Source organism: Dama dama, chromosome 30 (genome assembly GCF_033118175.1).
Source record: "Dama dama isolate Ldn47 chromosome 30, ASM3311817v1, whole genome shotgun sequence".
Classification (NCBI taxonomy): domain Eukaryota; kingdom Metazoa; phylum Chordata; class Mammalia; order Artiodactyla; family Cervidae; genus Dama; species Dama dama.
Genome location: NC_083710.1, coordinates 72587985 through 72608031, shown reverse-complemented (window position 1 = coordinate 72608031; position 20047 = coordinate 72587985). Strand labels below are relative to the sequence as shown.

General features: G+C 42.8%; 1 protein-coding gene across 1 annotated transcript in view; it reads right to left on the bottom strand.

Annotated features, from left to right (window-relative positions):
* The window catches only part of LOC133049596 (ATP-binding cassette sub-family C member 4-like), a 154704-nt gene that overhangs the window by 119746 nt on the left and 14911 nt on the right, over positions 1–20047 (bottom strand). Inside the window, 5 exon segments of the mRNA XM_061133714.1 lie at positions 10276–10525; positions 12117–12242; positions 13474–13637; positions 14674–14763; positions 17244–17459. Of these exon segments, the coding sequence (XP_060989697.1) occupies positions 10276–10525; positions 12117–12242; positions 13474–13637; positions 14674–14763; positions 17244–17459 (846 nt within the window).

Genomic DNA, 20047 nt, shown 5'->3' with positions numbered 1-20047 from the left:
CTAGGAACAGAGAGAGGAAGGCCGTGCCCAAACCTTCAAGTATCAAGTGGCACAGGACAGGCTGGGGACACGAAACCAAAGGCAGAGATGCCAAACAAAAATCCCAGCTATGCCTGTTTTGCCTCATGGTCTTTCCCTGGGCACTTAAGCACACTTTGCCTTTCTCCTCATGTGTGTTAGGTCAGTATCACTGCTTTTCATTAACTATCACTTAAGTCATTGCTCTAAAAATGAAATACTCTTAAATTTCCATCTCTTATGAAATATTTTACAAGTATCTTTTCACAATCACTGTCACTTCTCCCTAGTCACTGCCCTCTCTCCTCCTCTAGAGTAGGAATGGGTGCAGCTCCCACTTTTTGTGATTTTTCACACCACTTAGCAGCTATTCAGTGGAATATAGCTGAATAAAAGCAAGTCCTGAGAACCACTACAAAACTAATATAATCTTATGCAGGAAACTTCCCTCTTGCCCTTCAAATGCTAGACATCATTCAGTGAGAAAAGCTACTATGATAGAGAAATTGAGTAAACAACCAAGACAACCCCAGTGCCACCTCCTCCTGCAAGAACTGTGAATGTGTGGCAGAGACTGCTGACTGTCCTCAAAATCTGTTCTTCCTGAATGCTGGATTTTAGCTGCACCTGGCAACCTGGAAGGAAGGCCTCTCTCTCCAGCCTTCTGAGAAAATAGGTGCAGCCACATGACTAAATCCAGGTCGATGGAAAGTGGCAATGCCCAAGACCTTCCTCCACCCACCCCACCCCAAGCCTGGGCTTTGAAGGCTGCCAACTTGGTCAAGGCCATACACAGTGGGGTAACAAGAGTCTGGGACTTCCCTCATGGTGCAGTGGATAAGAATCTGCCTGCCAATTCAGGAGACAGGGATTTGATCCCTGGCCCAGAACATTCTACATGCCACAGAGCAACTAAGCCCATGTATCACAGATACTGAGTCCAAGCTCTAGAGCCCATGTGCCACAACTACCAAAGCCTGTGCACCTAGAGACCATGCTCCACAACAAGAGGTCACCACAATGAGAAGCACACTTGTTGCAACTAGAATACATGTAAATCCATGGCTGATTCATATCAATGTATGACAAAACCCACTGGAAAAAAAAAATAATAATAATAAAAATTAAAAAAAAAAAAATAAAAAAAAAAAAAAAAGAAAGATTAAGACTAAAAAAAAAATAAATAAATAAAAAAAAAAAAAAAAAAAAAAGACCCAGCACAGCCAAAAAATTAATTAAATTTATTTTTTTTAAAGAATTTGGGCCCCTGGTACCATGGAGGATGATACTAACCACAGAACTTGTTATGGGGTGAACAGCATCCCCACAAAAAAGTATGCTGAAATCCTAACAGTGAGAACTGGACATGGAACAACAGACTGGCTCTGAATAGGGAAAGGAGTATGTCAAGGCTGTATATTGTCACCATGCTTGTTTAACTTATTTGCAGAGTACATCGTGAGAAACGCTGGGCTGGAGGAAGCACAAGCTGGAATCAAGATTGCCGGGAGAAATATCAATAACCTCAGACACACAGATGACACCATCCTTATGGCAGAAAGTGAAGAAGAACTAAAGAGCCGCTTGATGAAAGTGAAAAAAGAGAGTGAAAAAGTTGGCTTAAAGCTTAACATTCAGAAAACTTAGATCATGCCATCCAGTCCCATCACTTCATGACAAATAGATGGGGAAACAGTGGGTGATTTTATTTTTGGGGCTCCAAAATCATTGCAGATGGTGGCTGCAGCCATGAAATTAAAAGATGCTTACTCCTTGGAAGGAAAGTTATGACCAACCTAGACAGCATATTAAAAAGCAGAGACATTACTTTGTTAACAAAGGTCCATCTAATCAAGGCTATGGTTTTTCCAGTAGTCATGTATGGATGTGAGAGTTAGACTATAAAGAAAGCTGAGTGCCAAAGAATTGATGCTTTTTAACTGTGGTGTTGGAGAAGACTCTTGAGAGTTCCTTGGACTGCAAGGAGATCCAACCAGTCCATCTTAAAGGAAATCAGTCCTGAATATTCATTGGAAGGGCTGATGTTGAAGCTGAAACTCCAATACTTTGGCTACCTGATGTGAAGAGCTGACTCATTGGAAAAGCCCCTGATACTGGGAAAGATTGAAGGCGGGAGGAGAAGGGGACAATAGAGTATGAGATGGTTGGATGGCATCACTGACTCAGTGGATATGAGTTTGAGTAAACTCCGGGAGTTGGTGATGGACAGGGAGGCCTGTTGTGCTGCAGTCTGTGGGGTCGCAAAGAGTCAGACACAACTGAACAACTGAACTTAACTAAACCTCAAAATATGACTTGTTTAAAAACAGGATTGTTGCAGATGTAATCAGTTAAGGTGAGATCACACCAGAGTAGGGTGGGCCCTGAATCCAATATGGTTGGTGTCCTTATAAGAAAAGAAACCCAGAGACACACACAGAAGGAGAAAGTGCCCACGTGATGATACAGACAGAGGCTGAAGTGATTGCAGTTACAAGCCAAGAAAGGCCAAGGTTTTTCTGCAACCACCTAAGTTAACAGAGGCAAGGAAGGATTTCTTCTTCCAGGATTCACAGAAATCATGACTCTTCTGACACCTTGATTTCAGTCTTCTAGGCTCTAGGACTGAGAAACAATTAATTTCTGGGGTTTTAAGCACCTATTTGTGGTACTTGGTTATGGCAGCCTCAGGAAACCCAAACACAGCATTAAAGGACACTTACATGAGAGAAAAATAAACTGTGTAAGCAGCTTTAACATAGGTAATTCCAGGAGTCATAGGCAAACCAAGTCCTAATCAACACAGGGAGAATCTGAAATAAGTCTTTGAGGATTTTGAGGAAGAAAACAACACATAAATAGTAAACTGTGTGCTTAGTCGCTCAGTTGTGTCCTACTCTTTGGGACCCCATGGGTTGTAGCCTACCAGGCTTCTCTGTCCATGGGGATTCTCCAGGCAAGAATATTGGAGTGGGTGGCTTATTCTTTCTCCAGGGGATATTCCTGACCCAGGAATCAAACTGGGGTCTCCTGCATTGCAGGCAGATTCTTTATCGGCTGAGCTACCAGGGAAGCCCCAAATAGTAACCTACTACCCTACAAATCATAAATACCCTTGAAGCATTTAACTTCAGAATATCATGTCCCAAAGTCACAAATGTTATTGGAATCTTCTACTGCAAAAGAACAAGTTGTAAAAACTGAATATGAAAACCTGCTTCTATGCAGGAAAAGTTAGATGAGATCCTTGCATTTCTCTCAAAAACTGGTGGGAGATGCAATCCACTCACTCCTTCCTCCTCTCATCCAAGCTCACTGAGAATTTGAACCCTGGGTACACCTAGTCCTATCCACCCCGAGCCTGTGTCCAGAAGGAAGCAGGATGCATGGACGGTGGTCTGAGGACTTCTCTGCAGACTCTCAACCACTGCTGCCTGAGTCCTCTCTCCACACCACCTCTCCCATCATCAGCCAGGTACCAGTTCTCACCTGTTCTGCCACTGTTTCTCCCCTTCCACTTCTTTCCTCTTGAAACAACATAATTTCAGAATCTCACTCACTATTAATCATTGTAAATACTAATACAACTTTTCTTTTTTCTGGCTCCTTCCCTAGCCCTCCCTAACCCCATCAAACTGACCCCAACACCACTCCCTCCTGATCTCCTTACACACCTCCAATAGTGTCCACCACACTTAACAGCCTCCAGTTACCTGTCAGCACCTAAGTCCACACTCTCCAGGTGGCCTCCATCTGGACACCCTGAGTGCTGACCCACCTATCCCTCCAGTCCATCTCAAATGCTAATCCTCCTGGGAACCAGCTCAGGACATTCCACGTTGGCATCACCCTCCCTAATTTTGAATCCGCAGAGGGATAATAAGTAACGAAGAGGGGCGACACTATGTCATTCACACACTTACACAGTCCCAACTCCAACTAAGACCAAGCTTTGCACAGATTGACCAATTCATGGGTAAGACAAGGAACAGACTGTAGGGCTGGTTCAAATCAGTCCAACCATTGACTGCATGGCTATAACCGTACACAGCTGAGCTAACACAGCAACCAAAGGTTACACATGTATATTATACATCTTGTCTAGACAGAAATTCCAATTTTAGCTTAAGCATGCTACCATGACAAAAAAAAATATCCAGTATGTACACAGTAGAAATTTCCAACTTTCAAAAAAAAAAAAAAAAAAAGAAGGTAAAGAATAAGCATGTCCTAAGTGAAGAATTAAATCTATTGAGCACTTGTCCACAAATAATAGGACTGAGTAGGGAAAGACATCACAGTCTTCCAGGGATTAAATGAGACTCCACTCAGCACATGACCAGTTTGTAAAGGTGCAGAAGTGCTGGCTGGATTTTTCTCCAGGACTCAAGGTAATGAAAAAGCTGAAATTAAATTGCTGTTAGACCCATGATGTGCAGACCCAGAACTGGTCACATGGGAAAGTATTAACACCAGAACTGCAGCCAAAATGACTGACTTCCCAGTAGCATAATGGAAAACCTGTTCTGTGAACAATATAATTTTAGACACATTTTACTGGATGTAAAAGTCACTGAAGACTTTCAGTGCTTCAAAGTTAAGACAAGATATTTACAATCCTATTGGAGTCATTCAATGCCAAGACTTTCAGTCCCTTTCCTTATTCAGAGAAAAACAGAGGGACTTCTTGAGCCTGTAAGATCATGATAAATCTTCAAATTCTTTATATGAAAAAGGAAATTGAAAAGCATGTATAAATAAGACAAGAAACTTTGAAGCCCATTTGTGGGTCTGCCTGTGGGTATGAACCATCGCTCCCTCTCCAAGGTGGGCAGGGGTGGTGGATTTCCTTCCTAGGGCTCCCAGATGTGACCTGAGCAGAAATCCTGGATGATGAACTATCCAGTCTACTGAGTCCCAGGCTGCAGGAGGCAGTGGGGCAGCAGGGCTCAACACCACACTATGTTCTAAACTCGACGCTCCCACCACGTCTCCAGCCCATCTGTGGTCAAATCTTGCCAAGTTTTGACCACCTGGTCAGTAAACTCAGCTGACCTTTTCTCCCACTCCTGCCCTTTTCACCTTCTAGTTGGGCATTATCACAATCTAAGTGAGAGGCAGGGAAAGGAAGAAAACGAATATCTGATCATTGCCTGTTACTCGTTAGATAACAGGACAGAAGGCTGAATCAGGCTCATGGCTGGTCAGTCAGGTGGGTCTTAGAATAAAACTGAAAACACTGAGGTACTTCACAACCTCTCAGAATTCAAAACCAAGTTCATGCTTTTCTCCTCCCCAAATTTGGTTCTCTTACAGTATTTATTTTAGTGAATCCAGGTGATTTTGCAGCCTGAAAACCAAAAGCAGCCCAAGATTCACCTCTCCCTCCTCTCATACCCAACTCAAGATGTATCCTGAGTGGCTCTCAAATCTGGCCAAGGCCATTTCACCCTAAGCTAAAGCACATCATACTTTTCCTGGGCCATGCACAGCACTAAGCTCTTGATGCATTTCCCCATCTCTACTCTGGGTCCCCATCCCACTTCCCTGACCTGTTTCCCAGGCTGCAGCCACAGTGAGCTTTGAGATAAGAAAAACTTTGATGTTACCTGTGGAGTCCTGTATAAAGTCAAAATCACTCAGCCATGTCTGACTCTTTGCAGCCCCATGGATGATACAGTCCATGGACTTCTCCAAGCCAGAATACTGGAGTGGGCAGCCTTTCCCTTCTCCAACCCAGGGGTTGAACCCAGGTGTCCCACTTTGCAGGCAGCTTGCTTACCAGCTGAGCCACCAGGGAAACTCAGAATATTGAAGTGGGTAGTCTATCCCTTCTCCAGCAGATCTTTCCGACCTAGGAATCAACCCAGGGTCTCCTGCATTGCAGGTGGATTTTTATCAGCTGAGCTACCAGGGAGGCTTAACAGTCCCCTGCTCAAGCCTCTCACTCTCTATTCTGCAGCCTCAGACATTTTTGGTTCCTCAAATGCATGACCCCTTCCTGTGCACTAAAAGCCTGTGCCACATCACCATCCCCAGGAAAATGTGAAGCATCAACCCCCCACCTACCCCACCTCCCCACACAGAATTCTCCAGGTAACTTTTTCAGCCTTCCCAGGAAGCACGAGCTCTAAGACTACACCAGTAACTCTGCCAAAGCACCCCATGACACCTTGGACTTTTCCTTCCAAGGACTAATAACACACAAACACGTCCACAGTGAGTTTCACTATTTGATTCTCTATTAACCCCCCACTTAATGAAACATATATTCCAAGTGGGAAGGACTTCTCTGCATTTCCTTACCTATGATTGTTATATATGCATCTAGCCTGTGCCAGGCTTCAGGCAGACACTCAGTTATTCTGTAGAGAAAGTGACTGAAGGAATAAATTCAAATTTCACCCTGAAAAGTCTAGCATAAAACAAGAAAGTTTTTTTTTTTGAATCAACTGATTTTAGTCTTAACAAGATCCTATCATCTAAATGCTAAAGTACATTTTGTTTTTGTTTTTGTTTTCTGTAACCAACATAATGTTACCAAAATATGGTTTATTTTCAGGTACACAGGATCATTGATTAAAGATATAGATATCTTGGGCCCTAGCCAATATCCCTAATGAATCAGAAACTCCAAGGTGTGATGATGTAGGTTTAATAAGCACTCCAGGTGATTCTGATGAACTAGAGAACGAGATTTTTAAAGGGTTGCCAAAATTATATATTATGAAGAAGCATCTAATATCTAAAAGGTAAATCTTACGCCAATTAATTCAACTCACCAGGAATCAATTTCCCACGGTAACATCAACCCTAATCACCACTGTTATTCTCAGCCATTTGTCCCACCTTTACTGATAACAGCTACTGAAGAAAGATCTCTAAATTTCTAGACCACCTTCCTGACAGACACTTTGTGTACACAAGGGAAATTTTAGGTTTTATGACCAAAACAAAGGTGCTTTCTTCATCAGGACACAAAGCAGCTTGACAAAGTCAGCCCCAGAAAATTCAAAGTGTTTCCCAGGTCGTGATTTTAATATTACTGCACATATCTGCACAGGAAGAAATTTCAAGTCTCAGATAGTTCAGCTGCATTTTGGTGGAAAAAGAATAAAAAATCCTACCTAAATATTTGAGCACAATTCCTTGAAAACCTTCTGTAGGATCCCTTTTATACCACATTCTTTGGTGCATCACATAATTCACCAAAGAATCAAAGTCATCACTCTCTCCACTACAACCATGCTTACTGGTTAGGCATCTATTGCAACCCAGACATGATGGAGCTGGAAGGTCCCTTCAGTTGCACATTTCCTGAGTGCTTGCTATTTGGGAGGACTATGAAGATGAGCGAGGCATTGTATCTGCCCTTTAAATAAGTCTGGAGTTCAGGGAAGCAAAGAAATCCATAAACAGATGGCTTAGTGAGTACAAAGTCATATTCGGGAGCTTTAAGGAAGAGACGGGGATTCAAGAGGGTGTGATGGCTAATTTTATCTCAACTTAACTGAACTGCAGTCCCCATACACTTACTTAAATATGCATTACAGTGAAAATATTTTTCAGGTGAGACAAACTTCTAAATCCAGAAGACTCTGAATAAAATAAATTAGTCTTCATAGTGTGGATGGGCCTCATCCAATTAGTCAAAGGTCTTCAGAGAAAAAAGACTGACCAACTTCAAAGACGAGGGAATTCTGTCTCAAAACCACCTTCAGACTAGAGATGCATTTTACCATAAAGCCTCATGGTATTGATCTTTTTTATTATTTCACGATGGTCAACAAGACAGTCGGACTAACTTTGTTAACTCAGTAAGACTGACTGTTTCTAATCACCTACAAGCCCCACGAGCCCAGATAAGGAGCCAGGCCAGAAGAGTCTACATGAACACCAGGCTGTGCAGGGCACAGCTCCTCTCTTTCAAGAGCAGGTCCACCAAGTTCAGTCAGGCTGGTTTCAGATACACAAATGGACACACAGAACAAGGGGAGGATTCAGACCTATTCCCACTCTGGATAAGATCCAGCTCCCCTGGGTTGAGACCCTTCCCCAAGACCTGATGTTGCAGGAATGCCTAACTCTAACCTGCTCCCTCCTTCTGCATTTCTGCAGCTTCTAGTACAGGTTGGATCACCCTGGGCCTCTGTGTCACATCCCAGCCATTTCCTGTAACTCTTGTTTCAGTCAATCCAGTGTTTATTCAATGCCCATGATGTGTCCAGCATGGGCGGGGCACTACACTTAAGAACAACCAGACATAGTCTGCTGTCACGGGGCTCAGAACACTCCCGGGGAGTCAGCTTCATGCCAACAAATACTAGGCTGAGTGGTGTGGGACTGGCCGTGCACATAAACAGAAGTCCTGGATCAGCGTGAACGGAAGTGCTGGGAGAGGGTCATGGGGCTATGGGAGGCTCAGCAGCATTTGCTTAAATCAAGAACAGAAGAGAAGGAACCCAGGGGGCCCAACAGAGTGAGCCAAGACCCCAGAGTGAGGGTGAGTGTGGCAGGTCACAGGCAATGTCCCCCCCTCCCCCTCCCCCAGAGCGCAGAAAGTGATGGAGCAGCCAGTGGAGCCTAGGGTTTAACATTTTGATTCTACAAGAAACAAAGAGCCTTTGAAGGTCTTCTGAGTGAGACTAGATGATGGAGACCACATTCAGGAGATATCTCACGTGCCAGAAGGCATGAAGGAGACACCATAACAGTGGTTAAAAATGAGGCTTTAGACAGACTCCTAGTTCTGTCACTCACGAGTGAGGATGGGTGAGCTATTTCTCCTGTTCCAGGAACCTGCTCGCTTATATGTATGGTGGGGGCACTGACGATTATCCCATTCAATTGCTCTCAGGTAAATGAGAGATGTGTGAAGGTTTCAGGACTGCCCAGACCACACATCGAGTCCTGACGGCACTGATCTAAGACAGTGACTGTGCCAGCAACAACCACAAAACCACAGCAGCACAAAATACATACGTGTGAAGCTTTCATCTGAACAAATTACCTTGTCACTGATAAGGTCACCATAATCCAAGCACACAGTCCAAGTGTATTCCTAAACATCTTATTTCAAGATGTGAAAGCCATGAAAAAGAAATTTTGTTGAACTGAATGTATCATCCCTTATCAGTGTTGCTAAAAGCCCCCATCAGAAAGAAGAATAAGCTCACAGAATCAGAACTGACTCCATATGACTAATGTTTTATGGGTAATAGTTTTTTGTAGTATAGAAACTTCATCACACACACACACACAAAATCAGCTTTTATGGCAAGACCTAAAAATAAAATGTCATCACAACCAGAGCTATATAACTTTTCTAGAGATCTATTACTGACCATACATCACTGTGGAGAAGCAGGAACAGAACGATTTAGACTTTTTATAAAGCCCAGATAAGTTCAAGCTCAGGCTGCACCACAGAGTCAATGTATCTTCATTGTAGACCTACTCATAAACATGTGAATACTTGAGCACCTACTGTGTGCCAGGGCCTTATCTTGGTGATGTAAATTATCTGCCCCTAGCTATTTACAAACAGTTAGGAAAAGGACACAGTGGGTATGGAGGGAATCACAAGTTTGAAAGGAAGAGGGCAGCTAGAGATAGGATTAAGCAGTAAGTGAAAAGAGGACAAGGATGACAAGGCAGATCCAAAAGGCATGCTCAGAAATCCACCAGCAAAGCATCTGTGGAGGAAAGAACCCATTTTTAAAGACAGAGAGCTAAGTGAATCTGAGGCCACTCTTCCTGCCTGAGGAGCAGGGAGCTCCCAGCAAATTCTTCCCCCGCCATCCAGGCCAGAGAGGAAAGCCTATTCACCTCAGGACTGAACATAATTGTTACCTAGTCATTTGAGTCACAATCTGCTTCCTTCTTCTGCTTTTAGACATTTAATCACACTGCAGTCATCACTGCAAATTAAGATGCAAATGCCACTGCTACTGCTACCCATAAATGAGTAAGGATCTTAGCATATTTGTAATGCACTCTACCTTGCCTAAAAAATTCCACGATGGAGAAGCCTGGTGGGCTACAGCCCAAAGGTTCACAAAGAGTCAGACACAACTGAGTGACTGAGCATGTACGCACTACCTAAGAAGAGAGAAGAGTGTGTAAGACAGTTTGGAATGGCTGCCAGGTTTGGCACTGAGAGAGTTAAATCTCACTTATAGGAATACCGTCACATCAAATAAAAGGTATTTTACATAAAATCCACCTACAACTTGAAAAAGTTATTTGTCCCCAAACCTTGATTCTTCGGATGCTGATGACAGTCTCCGACACCTTCTCAGTGGCCATGGGGAAGTAAAGGGTGCTCGAGAACCGCAGAGCCTCGAAAAGTGTCACCACCACAAACACTTGGCTGGCTGTGATCAGGTTGTCAAGGAACTCATTGGTGATGAAGGTAACGAAAATCATGATTTTGCTTACAGCGAAAAATGATGCCAAATTCATTCCTCTAAGGTAGGAACTTCTGAGAATCTTGGAAATTTCCTCCCTAGAAACAAGAGTTTTAAAACAGATTTTAAAACAATTGTTGACATCCAAGGCATGAATTCAAGTGCCCTAGGTGAGTGGCCCCTTTCTAGGGAGTGGACACAGATTAAGATAAACCACCCCTCCCATTATGGAGACACTACACAGTACATACCCAGGGCCCTGCCCCAACCCAAGGACCACACACCACAACCCAAGGACCTCATCACCACTTCACTCTTACAATTAAATGGAGGCTTAATGTTGCACTTTTAAACATTTTGGGTCAATCATACTGTATTTAAACATTCATTCAACAAGCATTCATAACCACAAGTCCCATGCCTGGCTCCTCACTGATGACAGAAAGACAAAGCCCATCCCCTCCAGGAGCTCATTAAATTGGGGGAGGGGGGAGAATAATAAACCCCTGTACTTCCCTTGTGGTACAGTGGATAAGAATATGCCTGCCAATGAGGAGGACACGGGTTCAATCCCTGGTCCAGATAGTTACACATGCTGCAGAGCAACTAAGCCCATGTGCCACAACTACTGAGCCCAAGCGTTGGAGCCCACATGCTGCAACTACTGAAGCCAGCGTGCCTAGAGCCTGTGCTCTGCACCAAGAGAAGCCACCTCAGTTAGAAGTCCACACACCACAATGAAGAGTCCGCTTGCCACAACTAGAGAAGGCCTGCACACAACAATGAAGACCCAGCACAGCCAAAATTAATGAATAAAGAAATAAATAAAATGATGTGGTGTGATGTGTGTGTACATTAAAAAAAAGAAAAAAGAGTAAGCCCCCAAATTGTAAGACACTAGACAGAGGCAGCCAGCACAGCCCCCACAGGAGCACAGAGCAGAGGCATGTAACCCTGAACAGTAGTGACAGGAAAGTCACACACATGTGGACGCTGAGATGAGCTGGAGTCAGTCGCTTGGCAGAGGCTAGAGAAGAAGAAAGACGAAGTGTGTCCCCAGCAGAGGGAGGGGCGCCCACAAAGGTGCACAGTGAGAGGGGACAGGGAGCAGCCAGAGAATTCTAAGCACCCTGGGCTCGAGTACAAACACTCATCAGATATTTAAACGAAATATTTTTTAAAAGTCTACAAACATAAAGCAAAGACAAAAGAACAGTCTTTTCAGGGCTCTGTTTGCAATGAGTAATACCGGTTCATAACATTTGGCCTGATACAGGTACACTCAATCTCTATCAACTCCCCATTTATGCTATATCAACATATACTACAATTTTAGTTTAAATACTGTCATCTCAAACACTAATATTTTACAATCAATGCTTAAGAAATATTTAGAACTTCATTTCTGTATAAGTAAGAAGCATATATGTATTTTCCTTTAAGAAGATGGTAGATGGAGAAGCAAGTTAAACTGACATCTCCTCTGCTCCACTTAACATTCCTGCCAAGTGTGAGGGGATAAAGTGAGTAGTATTTAAATTCACTTTAATGTGAAAACTAGATAAGACTTCTAAACCATTCAGTAAAAATAGGAAATAAAAAACTACAAACATACAGTATAATATATATATATATATATATATATATATATATATATATATATATATATATATAAATATAAAACCTTACCATCTCAATCTGGGAATAATGTCTATAAATGACTTTTCCCAAGCATTCATTTTAATTGTTTTGATGCCAGTTATAACTTCGCTTATGGTTCTGATCCTGTCGTCTGTGATAGCCGCAGTCTTACTCCTGAGGAAACAGATGTGAGAGATGAGCCTTAGTAACCACAGCCCAAATTTCCTTATTATCAGCAGCAGCAGGGGGCACAGACAGAGACCAAGGATCAGAGAAGTCCCCACAGCTCTTTTGTGCTGACAATACAGGCAGCTCCTACTCAAAGTACAAATGGAGAAAGATTTCAATTAGGAAGCCAACCACTCAGTCCAAATCAAGAATTAACTTGGAGAACTTGCAGCATCAGCTAAGGAACACCTGAAATAATTCAGATACAAAGCATCTGCTCAAAGTGGTCACAGTTAGGCAGGGAAGGCAGAAAAGAATATAACAGGAAGACAGTGTTTGTGTTGTAATAAAAATAGGAATAAAAATTGCTGGTTGCAGTGGAACAGGGCCTGGAAGGATAAGGAACATCTCTCCAACCAAAGAGAGGAAAGAACTTCCAAGTAGAGAAAAATACCACACATGGTTGCAAAAAAAAAAAAAAAAGAAGAAGAAGAAAAAACTCAAGAAAAAACCTTCAAACAGCACAACACCTCCATCACCTGACAACCTGGACAATGACACATCTCCAACCCCCTGGGACCTGCTTCAGCTTTATCTGATCATCACTAGGCTCTTCATCACCAGTCTCTTTTCTGTCACATACACTGCTGGGACTCTGGGGTTTTATGAAGATATAATTAAGGTCAACCTTGCCCTTGGGATGTCTATAACTTAATGGAAACATTGAAATAAAACACAACATAAACATGGCTCTAACACAAGTATAATAAAAATAAATGCAGCTAGAAATGGGCCTGTACAATTATGATTATTTTTAATAACATTTAAGTAACTTAGACATGGGTAAATTCTGCTTAAGGACACTCTGCTTATTCAGATACAATGCCAGGAGGAGTCAGTGAATGCCATCACCATGTCCACTTCAAGATCAGCCTTCAGCTTAAGGCTGGAGCCTCCACTGGCTAAGCCTGAAGGGTGTATGTATGTGTTCAGTTGCTAAATCATATCTGACTCTCTGCGACCCCGTGGACTATAGTCCACCAGATTCCTCTGTCCACGGGATTTCCCAGGCAAGAATACTGGAGTGGATTGCCATTTCCTTCTCCACGGGTCTACAACCCACACAAAGAAGAGAGGAGAGAAACCTTTTGTTTTGCTTTTGAACAAAAACATCTAGCAGACTGTGGAAGTTGCCAAGTACATGTTACCTATTTTTTAAAACCAGTGTTTCTCTTACCGGAGTGATGAAAACAAATTTCCGAAGCAGCTTTGCAAAAGCAGAAGAATAATGAGAACCGCCATCCCGGCAAGACACGACATTCCTATTTCCATCCAGAGCAGGGCGGTCACTGCAATAGCCTGCAGTGGCCCCACCCACAGATAGTGCAGGAACATCATTACCTTAAAAGAGAAAGACAGAGCCTTCTTAGAATGGTATAAAAACAAAACCAGTAAGGACCCATTATAGAAATAATATGCTGTGAAAGAATAGACAGGAACCTAAATGGGAATGATCCCAATGGGTTTTAAACCTGCTGAAGCAGAGAGTGAAGCATATACCCCAGATGACGCTGTTCTGGGGCAGCACAGGGCCGGCCTCAGGGACATTCCGGGAGAACCAGACCAGCAGCCTTGAAAGAAAATGTTGATTTTGTCTATACCACATGTGAGCTCAGGGCTTCCCCAAACTTTCTCTGCCTCAATGTTCAGTCCCCATTTCACTCCAGCACCCAAGAAAAGCTTATATTACCTACCACACTCTCCAGTAATAACTTGTATACTCACCTTCCTGACAGCCCATGACTTCTTCAGGGAAAAACTAAATTGCATTCATCCCTGAAACTGAGTACTGTCCTTACTTCATGTTTGATGAATGAATAACTGAAAGAGAAGTGTCTAGTGCAATATAGATGTTTGACCAATAGCAATAACACCCTGGGTCATGTGATCTATTCATTACATAAGTGGGGAAAAAAAGTATGGCGGGATAGCAGAGAATCAGCTGTGTCTAGCTGGGGACCACGCACTTGACATATTCTTCACGGGCTCCTGATGCAGCAAGCACTGAACAGGGTTCAGGGGAAAGAACAATCCCTGCCCTCCAGGCCTTCATCATCCAGAGGAGGAGGAAGACAGTCCAGCAACACCAACACTACATGCCAAGAAAAGTCACTCCAGGAGGACCCCGGACACTAAGCCAGACAAGAACACTGCTGCCTGCCTAATATTAGAAAAACAAAACCCTCATCTACAGGACAACATACATTATTACATCTAAGTTGCACACAGAAGAAATAAGCATTGAATAAAGAGAACCCTTGTCTAAGTTCCTCAACAGAATCCAGGCTGACACCAAACCCTGGCACCTGGCATCCCACTAAGCTGAACCCAGCGAGAAGGACAGGAACTGGAAGAGGATCCCTCAGGGGCAGCTTACCTGATCAAACCTGTTCACATCGTTGGACAGCAGGTTGACTATCTGGCCTGTGGTGGTCTTCCCCATGGCGGAGCTACCCAGGCGAAGTGCCTGAAATGAGAGAAAGAAACAGAGAACTGGATTCCTGTAGTGATACTAAATCACTCTTAGAACATAAAATGAAGAGTTTTTCTGGGGTCTTCTGTGGTATCAGGACAAGCAAGATGATCCCCGACAGCAGGGCTCTAGGGACGGACATTCATTCATCCTTCGTGTCCTCAATGTGGCAGCAGCCCTGCCCATGAGGACAGCAAAGGGAGGAGTAGAAGGTAGAAGCAAAATCCTCCACCCTGTTTCTCAGTGAACTTGGCCCTGTCTGAAGGATAAAGGGTGTAGGTTTAGGTTTTCCTTCTCCAGAGGTTTAGACTTGGGAACAAACTAAAGTAAATTTGAGGCAAATTAAGTGAGAGTGGAGAGGCTGCATTAAGGAAATAAAATAAGAGATTTGGACTGTAAATCTGGAATCAATCATTAATTCTGTGGATGATGTCATTTAAACACTTTGGGCTTAGGTTCTTCATTCTGAAATGAATGAAACCTGAAATGTAGCATTCAAAGCACTATTCCTGTGAGGAATCTGTGTTCTTAATGCCAGTCTGCTGACTTTACAAAAAACACAGCCTGAGTTGCCCAATCCCTTTATTTGGTAAAAAGTTCTGAAAAATGCCCTAGAGAGATAAAGAACCTGAAGAGACACCACAAGCTGCTTCAATAGACCACCAACTGGAGCCACTGATCCAAACAAAATGTCAGTTTGTAAAATCTTCTCATATAGTCCTTAAGGTAAACAGAAAAACCAATCAAGTGTGAATGTAAAATGATGTAGCTATGATGAAAGAGAGTATAGCAGTTCCTCAGAAAACTAAACATAAGATCAGCATATAGTACAGCAATTCCACTTCTGGGGATGTACTAAAAGAACTGAATACACAAACTTTTTGCACATCTGTGTTCATGGCAGCAATGTTCACAACAGCCAAAAGGTGGAAAGAACCCAAATGTCCACTGACAGATGAATAGATATACACAATGTTTTATAATGGAATATTATTCAACAATGGAATATTATGGAATATTACTCTACAATGGAATATTATACAACAATGATCTATAATGGAATATTATTCAGCCTTAAAGAGGAATTAAATTCTGATACCTACTCCAACATCAATGAACCCTGAAGGCATTGTGCTACATGACATAAGCCAGACACAAAATGACAAACATTGTATGATTCCACTTACATGAAGCACCTACAGTAGTCAAATTCAAAGAAGTAGAACGGTGATGTCTGATGGGAGGGAAGTTGTGGCTAAGAACAGTGGTGATAGCTGCACAACAATGTGAATGTACTTAATGAACTAATGGCTGACGCGTGTTGACATGTGGCAGAAACCAACACAATACTGTTAAGCAACTATCCTTCAATTAAAAAAAAATTAAAAACATAATAATAAAGTAATGAGATGCCCTTTAAAAAAGGCTCAGGTGGAAAGAGGTTTAAAAGAAAAAGTTAAAAATGGTAAACGTTATATTGTGTATGAAGTGAAGTGTTAGTCGCTTATTCATGTCCAACTCTTTGTGACCCCATCACAGTATAGCCCTCTAGGCTCCTCTGTCCATGGGATTGTCCAGGCAAGAATATTGGAGTGGGTTGCCATTCCTTTCTCCAGGGGATCTTCCCGACCCAGAAATCGAACCTGGGTCTCCTGTATTACAGGCAGATTCCTTACCATCTGACCACCAGGGAAGCCCTATATTGTGTGTATTTTGCCACAATTTTTAAAAGTCAATGATCAAAAGCCAAAAGTAATTTTACCAAAACTGTGGAAATGTTAATAAATGACACACCATTTTACATATGATCCCTCTCACAAGATCAAAGTTCATCTGAAAAGAGCACTAAAATGCTGAATGGGCTATTTTAGGAAATGGCAGATGTGCAACCTTAGAGAGCTCCTGGAAACATGCCCAGCCTGGAGTCCACGGTGTAGACAAACTATGACTATGAGCTTAGTGGCCACTCCTTTTCTAACACCCAGCCTGGTTTCTCCCAGAATCAGGGATTATGCCACAGCCTGTGGGCTGAAAGTCATCAAAGGCAGCCCTGACCCAATCTCAATAGAAAGCTTCCCATTATATACTGGCAAAAGTTTGCTGAGATGACAACAAACTTGACGAGGCAAATAGCAAGCTTCTCTGTTGCCGTTCAGTCACTAAGTTGTGTACAACTCTTTGAGACTCCACAGACTGTAGCCTCCCAGGCTCCATGGGATTCTCCAGGCAAGAAAACTGGAGTGGGTAGCCATATCCTTCTCCAGGGGAATCTTCTTGACCCAGGGATCTTGACCCTGTGTCTCCTGCATTGGCAGGCGGGTTCTTTACCACTGAGCCACCTGGAAGCCCTAGCACATTTCTCTAGTAATGTGTAAGTATTTCTAGTCACAAAATGTATAATTTACAGAGAACTTTCCCCAAATGTTCCCAATGCTTCAGGGGAGGTACACACTGTGGTACCGAGCGACACTTACCTTGCGGTAGATCATATGGCACACGGCTACTCTCAGCCTCATCCCCACACGCTGAATGTGATAGAAGTACAAGTGGTGCAGAACGGCCCACACGAGCACGCAGGCGCTCAGCCCTGCTGCATAGCCGTAGGCTTCGTGCAAGGTGACAGAATTGGAGCTTTCAACATAACTAATCATTTTCCCCAAAAATATGGGCTGAACTACTCTGGTGCCTTCCTGAAAGAAAAAAGCTTTAATTAGAAATGCAAGCCATAATTATTTTTTTAATTCAAGCTTTACTTTTATTATTAGAATGTTAAAAAGGTATTTTGACATAATGCTACATCCACGGCTAATCTAAAAACAACAACAAGAAAACAAAACAAAAAAAGCATATATACTATCTTCTAGAAGACAAGCAGACAATAGTTTTAACCTTAAGCCCAAACTCTATATTCCAAGACAAGAAAGCTTTAGTACATTGTGCTGAATACACTCTGGAAGTTCAATAAATAGTACAACCAGTACATTAGAACACATTTGACAAAATACCAAGTGAGCCTTAAGATGAATAAGGATAAAGGTGGCAGAAGAAGGCTAAGAAATCTGCTTCTATATGAATACAAGCCCTCTGCCAGGCTTCCCCTGTCCCTCGTATGCTCAATGTCTCAACCCAACAGAAAGTCAAAGTGGCTCCTATATGTGGGACATGCTCTTACCATCTTCTGCTTTAAGAATCTTTATGAACAGAGACACCAGCACAAACATATCCACTCTTTCCCACCCTGAACTGCACATGTCTGTAGATGAAGAGAATGGAGCCCAGCCACTGTTGGAGTATAACAAAGAAAGCAGGTTGGGGAGGTTCCCAGGCTCTCAGTCCCAGGGTGATACTGTGTTAACATCTCTACCCCCTAGAATCTGGGATGTACCTCAGAATCAACAATTAAACATGGCAGAAGTCAATCTAAAAAACAATATCTTCCATGATTTGTCATCAGCCACATATTGAAGGTACTGGTTTGGATGAAATGTTACCAATCATCTCTTCCCCAAGGCAAAAATTAAAATCCTAAATTAATGAACTGGGGGGCATTGAAACTTACCTCCTGAGTAAGACTTACGGAAAATAATTTTCTTCCCCAAAACTAAAAGCAAAAAACTACAACATTTGCTCACTCTGCCAAATGGCCACTCCACCCCACAACCTACTTCCTCCCTCTAGGCACTCCCTGAATGTCCCCCTTTCCCCCATCAAGGAAAACCAAACACTCAACACAAATCCAACTCACCAAAAGTGAACACCTTGGCCCTCAACATCATTTCCTCCACAAAAAAAGACACAATGACAAAAGTTTGGAAATCTTTCAGGATCTTTGAAACAAGCTTTTCCTTTTAGGTAATCCCTTCTTATTAACACAGACAGGGTGAACAGCCAGCAGCTTGCTTTGATAGCTCTCTTCTGTCTGTCTAAAGTTGAGAAGCCCACATGCAAGTGGAAGGGAAAGAGAATCCAAAACATCAGACATGAAACAAAACTAACAGCATTTTCTGTTCAGCCAACTAGTGCCTGATCAGGATATTTACAGAAAGGTGTCCCCATTCCTCAAGAGAATATAACGTGAAACTCCAACACTCCTGTTTTGTTCTACATACATGTTCACAGGCTGTACCAACTGTCTCACCTTACACAAGGTCACAGAAGGCTTCATCTACTACAGAGAAATAACAGATCACCATTCAGCTGAAGAAGTATGAGTAGGATGATCAGATCAGAGTAGTAGGATCAATTCACAAGAACACAAAGGCTCACTATTACATTTCCAGCAAGCCCCATCATTTACCCCTAGAAGCTCTAAAAGTTTATGGAAGAGCCCCTCATACTGTAAAATGTAAAACAGACTTTTTATAGACTTCACTGAAAGAGAAATTTGTAGGCTCACACAGAGAAACAAGAATGTCAGCCCAGGCATGGCCGAGGGCAGTCCAGTGCTGCAGCCTGCAAACCCGGGGCTCTCCACCAGAAGCCAGCACTAACACCTGCCATCCCAACCTTTCCTGAAACATATGATTCTCTTTGGGAATCAGTGTTGCCTGTTAGCTCTCCATTTGAGCCTAATATCAGTGTAATTACAGGAGAAATAAGAGTAATGTCCCCTACCAAAGAGAATACTGATAGATACAACAAATTCACCAAAAATGAGTACAAAATAAAGGCGGGTCATTACTACCTAAGTGTCTGGAATTTTCTGCTGAGAGATAGTATTTAATAATCCAGTTGAGTGATCAGTCTCATTAAGGAGTAATGTCATGGGCTTCCCAGGTGGATCAGTGGTTAAGAATCCACCTGCCAATGCAATAGACATGGGTTCAATCCCTGGTCCAGGAAGATCCCACATGGCACTTAGCTCATGCACCACAATTACTGAGCCTACAGTCTGTGCTCCACAATTAGAGAAGCCATCATAATGAGAAGCCCGAGCACTGTAACCAGTGTCCCTCACTTGCCACAACCAGAGAAAGCCTGAGTGCAGCAATGAAGATTCAGCACAGCTAAGAAAAAAAAATCACATAGGGATGGTAATGAGGGGAAGGTGATTCCTGAAGGGCTTCTGGTCCATCTGAAGGTAGCATGATGTTGCTGCCACTGTTACCCTAGCCACTTCCGGCAACCAGGGGACATGGCCACCTGGACTCTACCCTCATTTATGATCCCATCTGACTTCCTGCTGCAGGAAGTTCTTAGCATTCTATTTATTACCCTTTGGCCAAGTCCAGGATGCATATGTCTGAGACCATGAAGACAAAGCTCTCAATACGAGCCT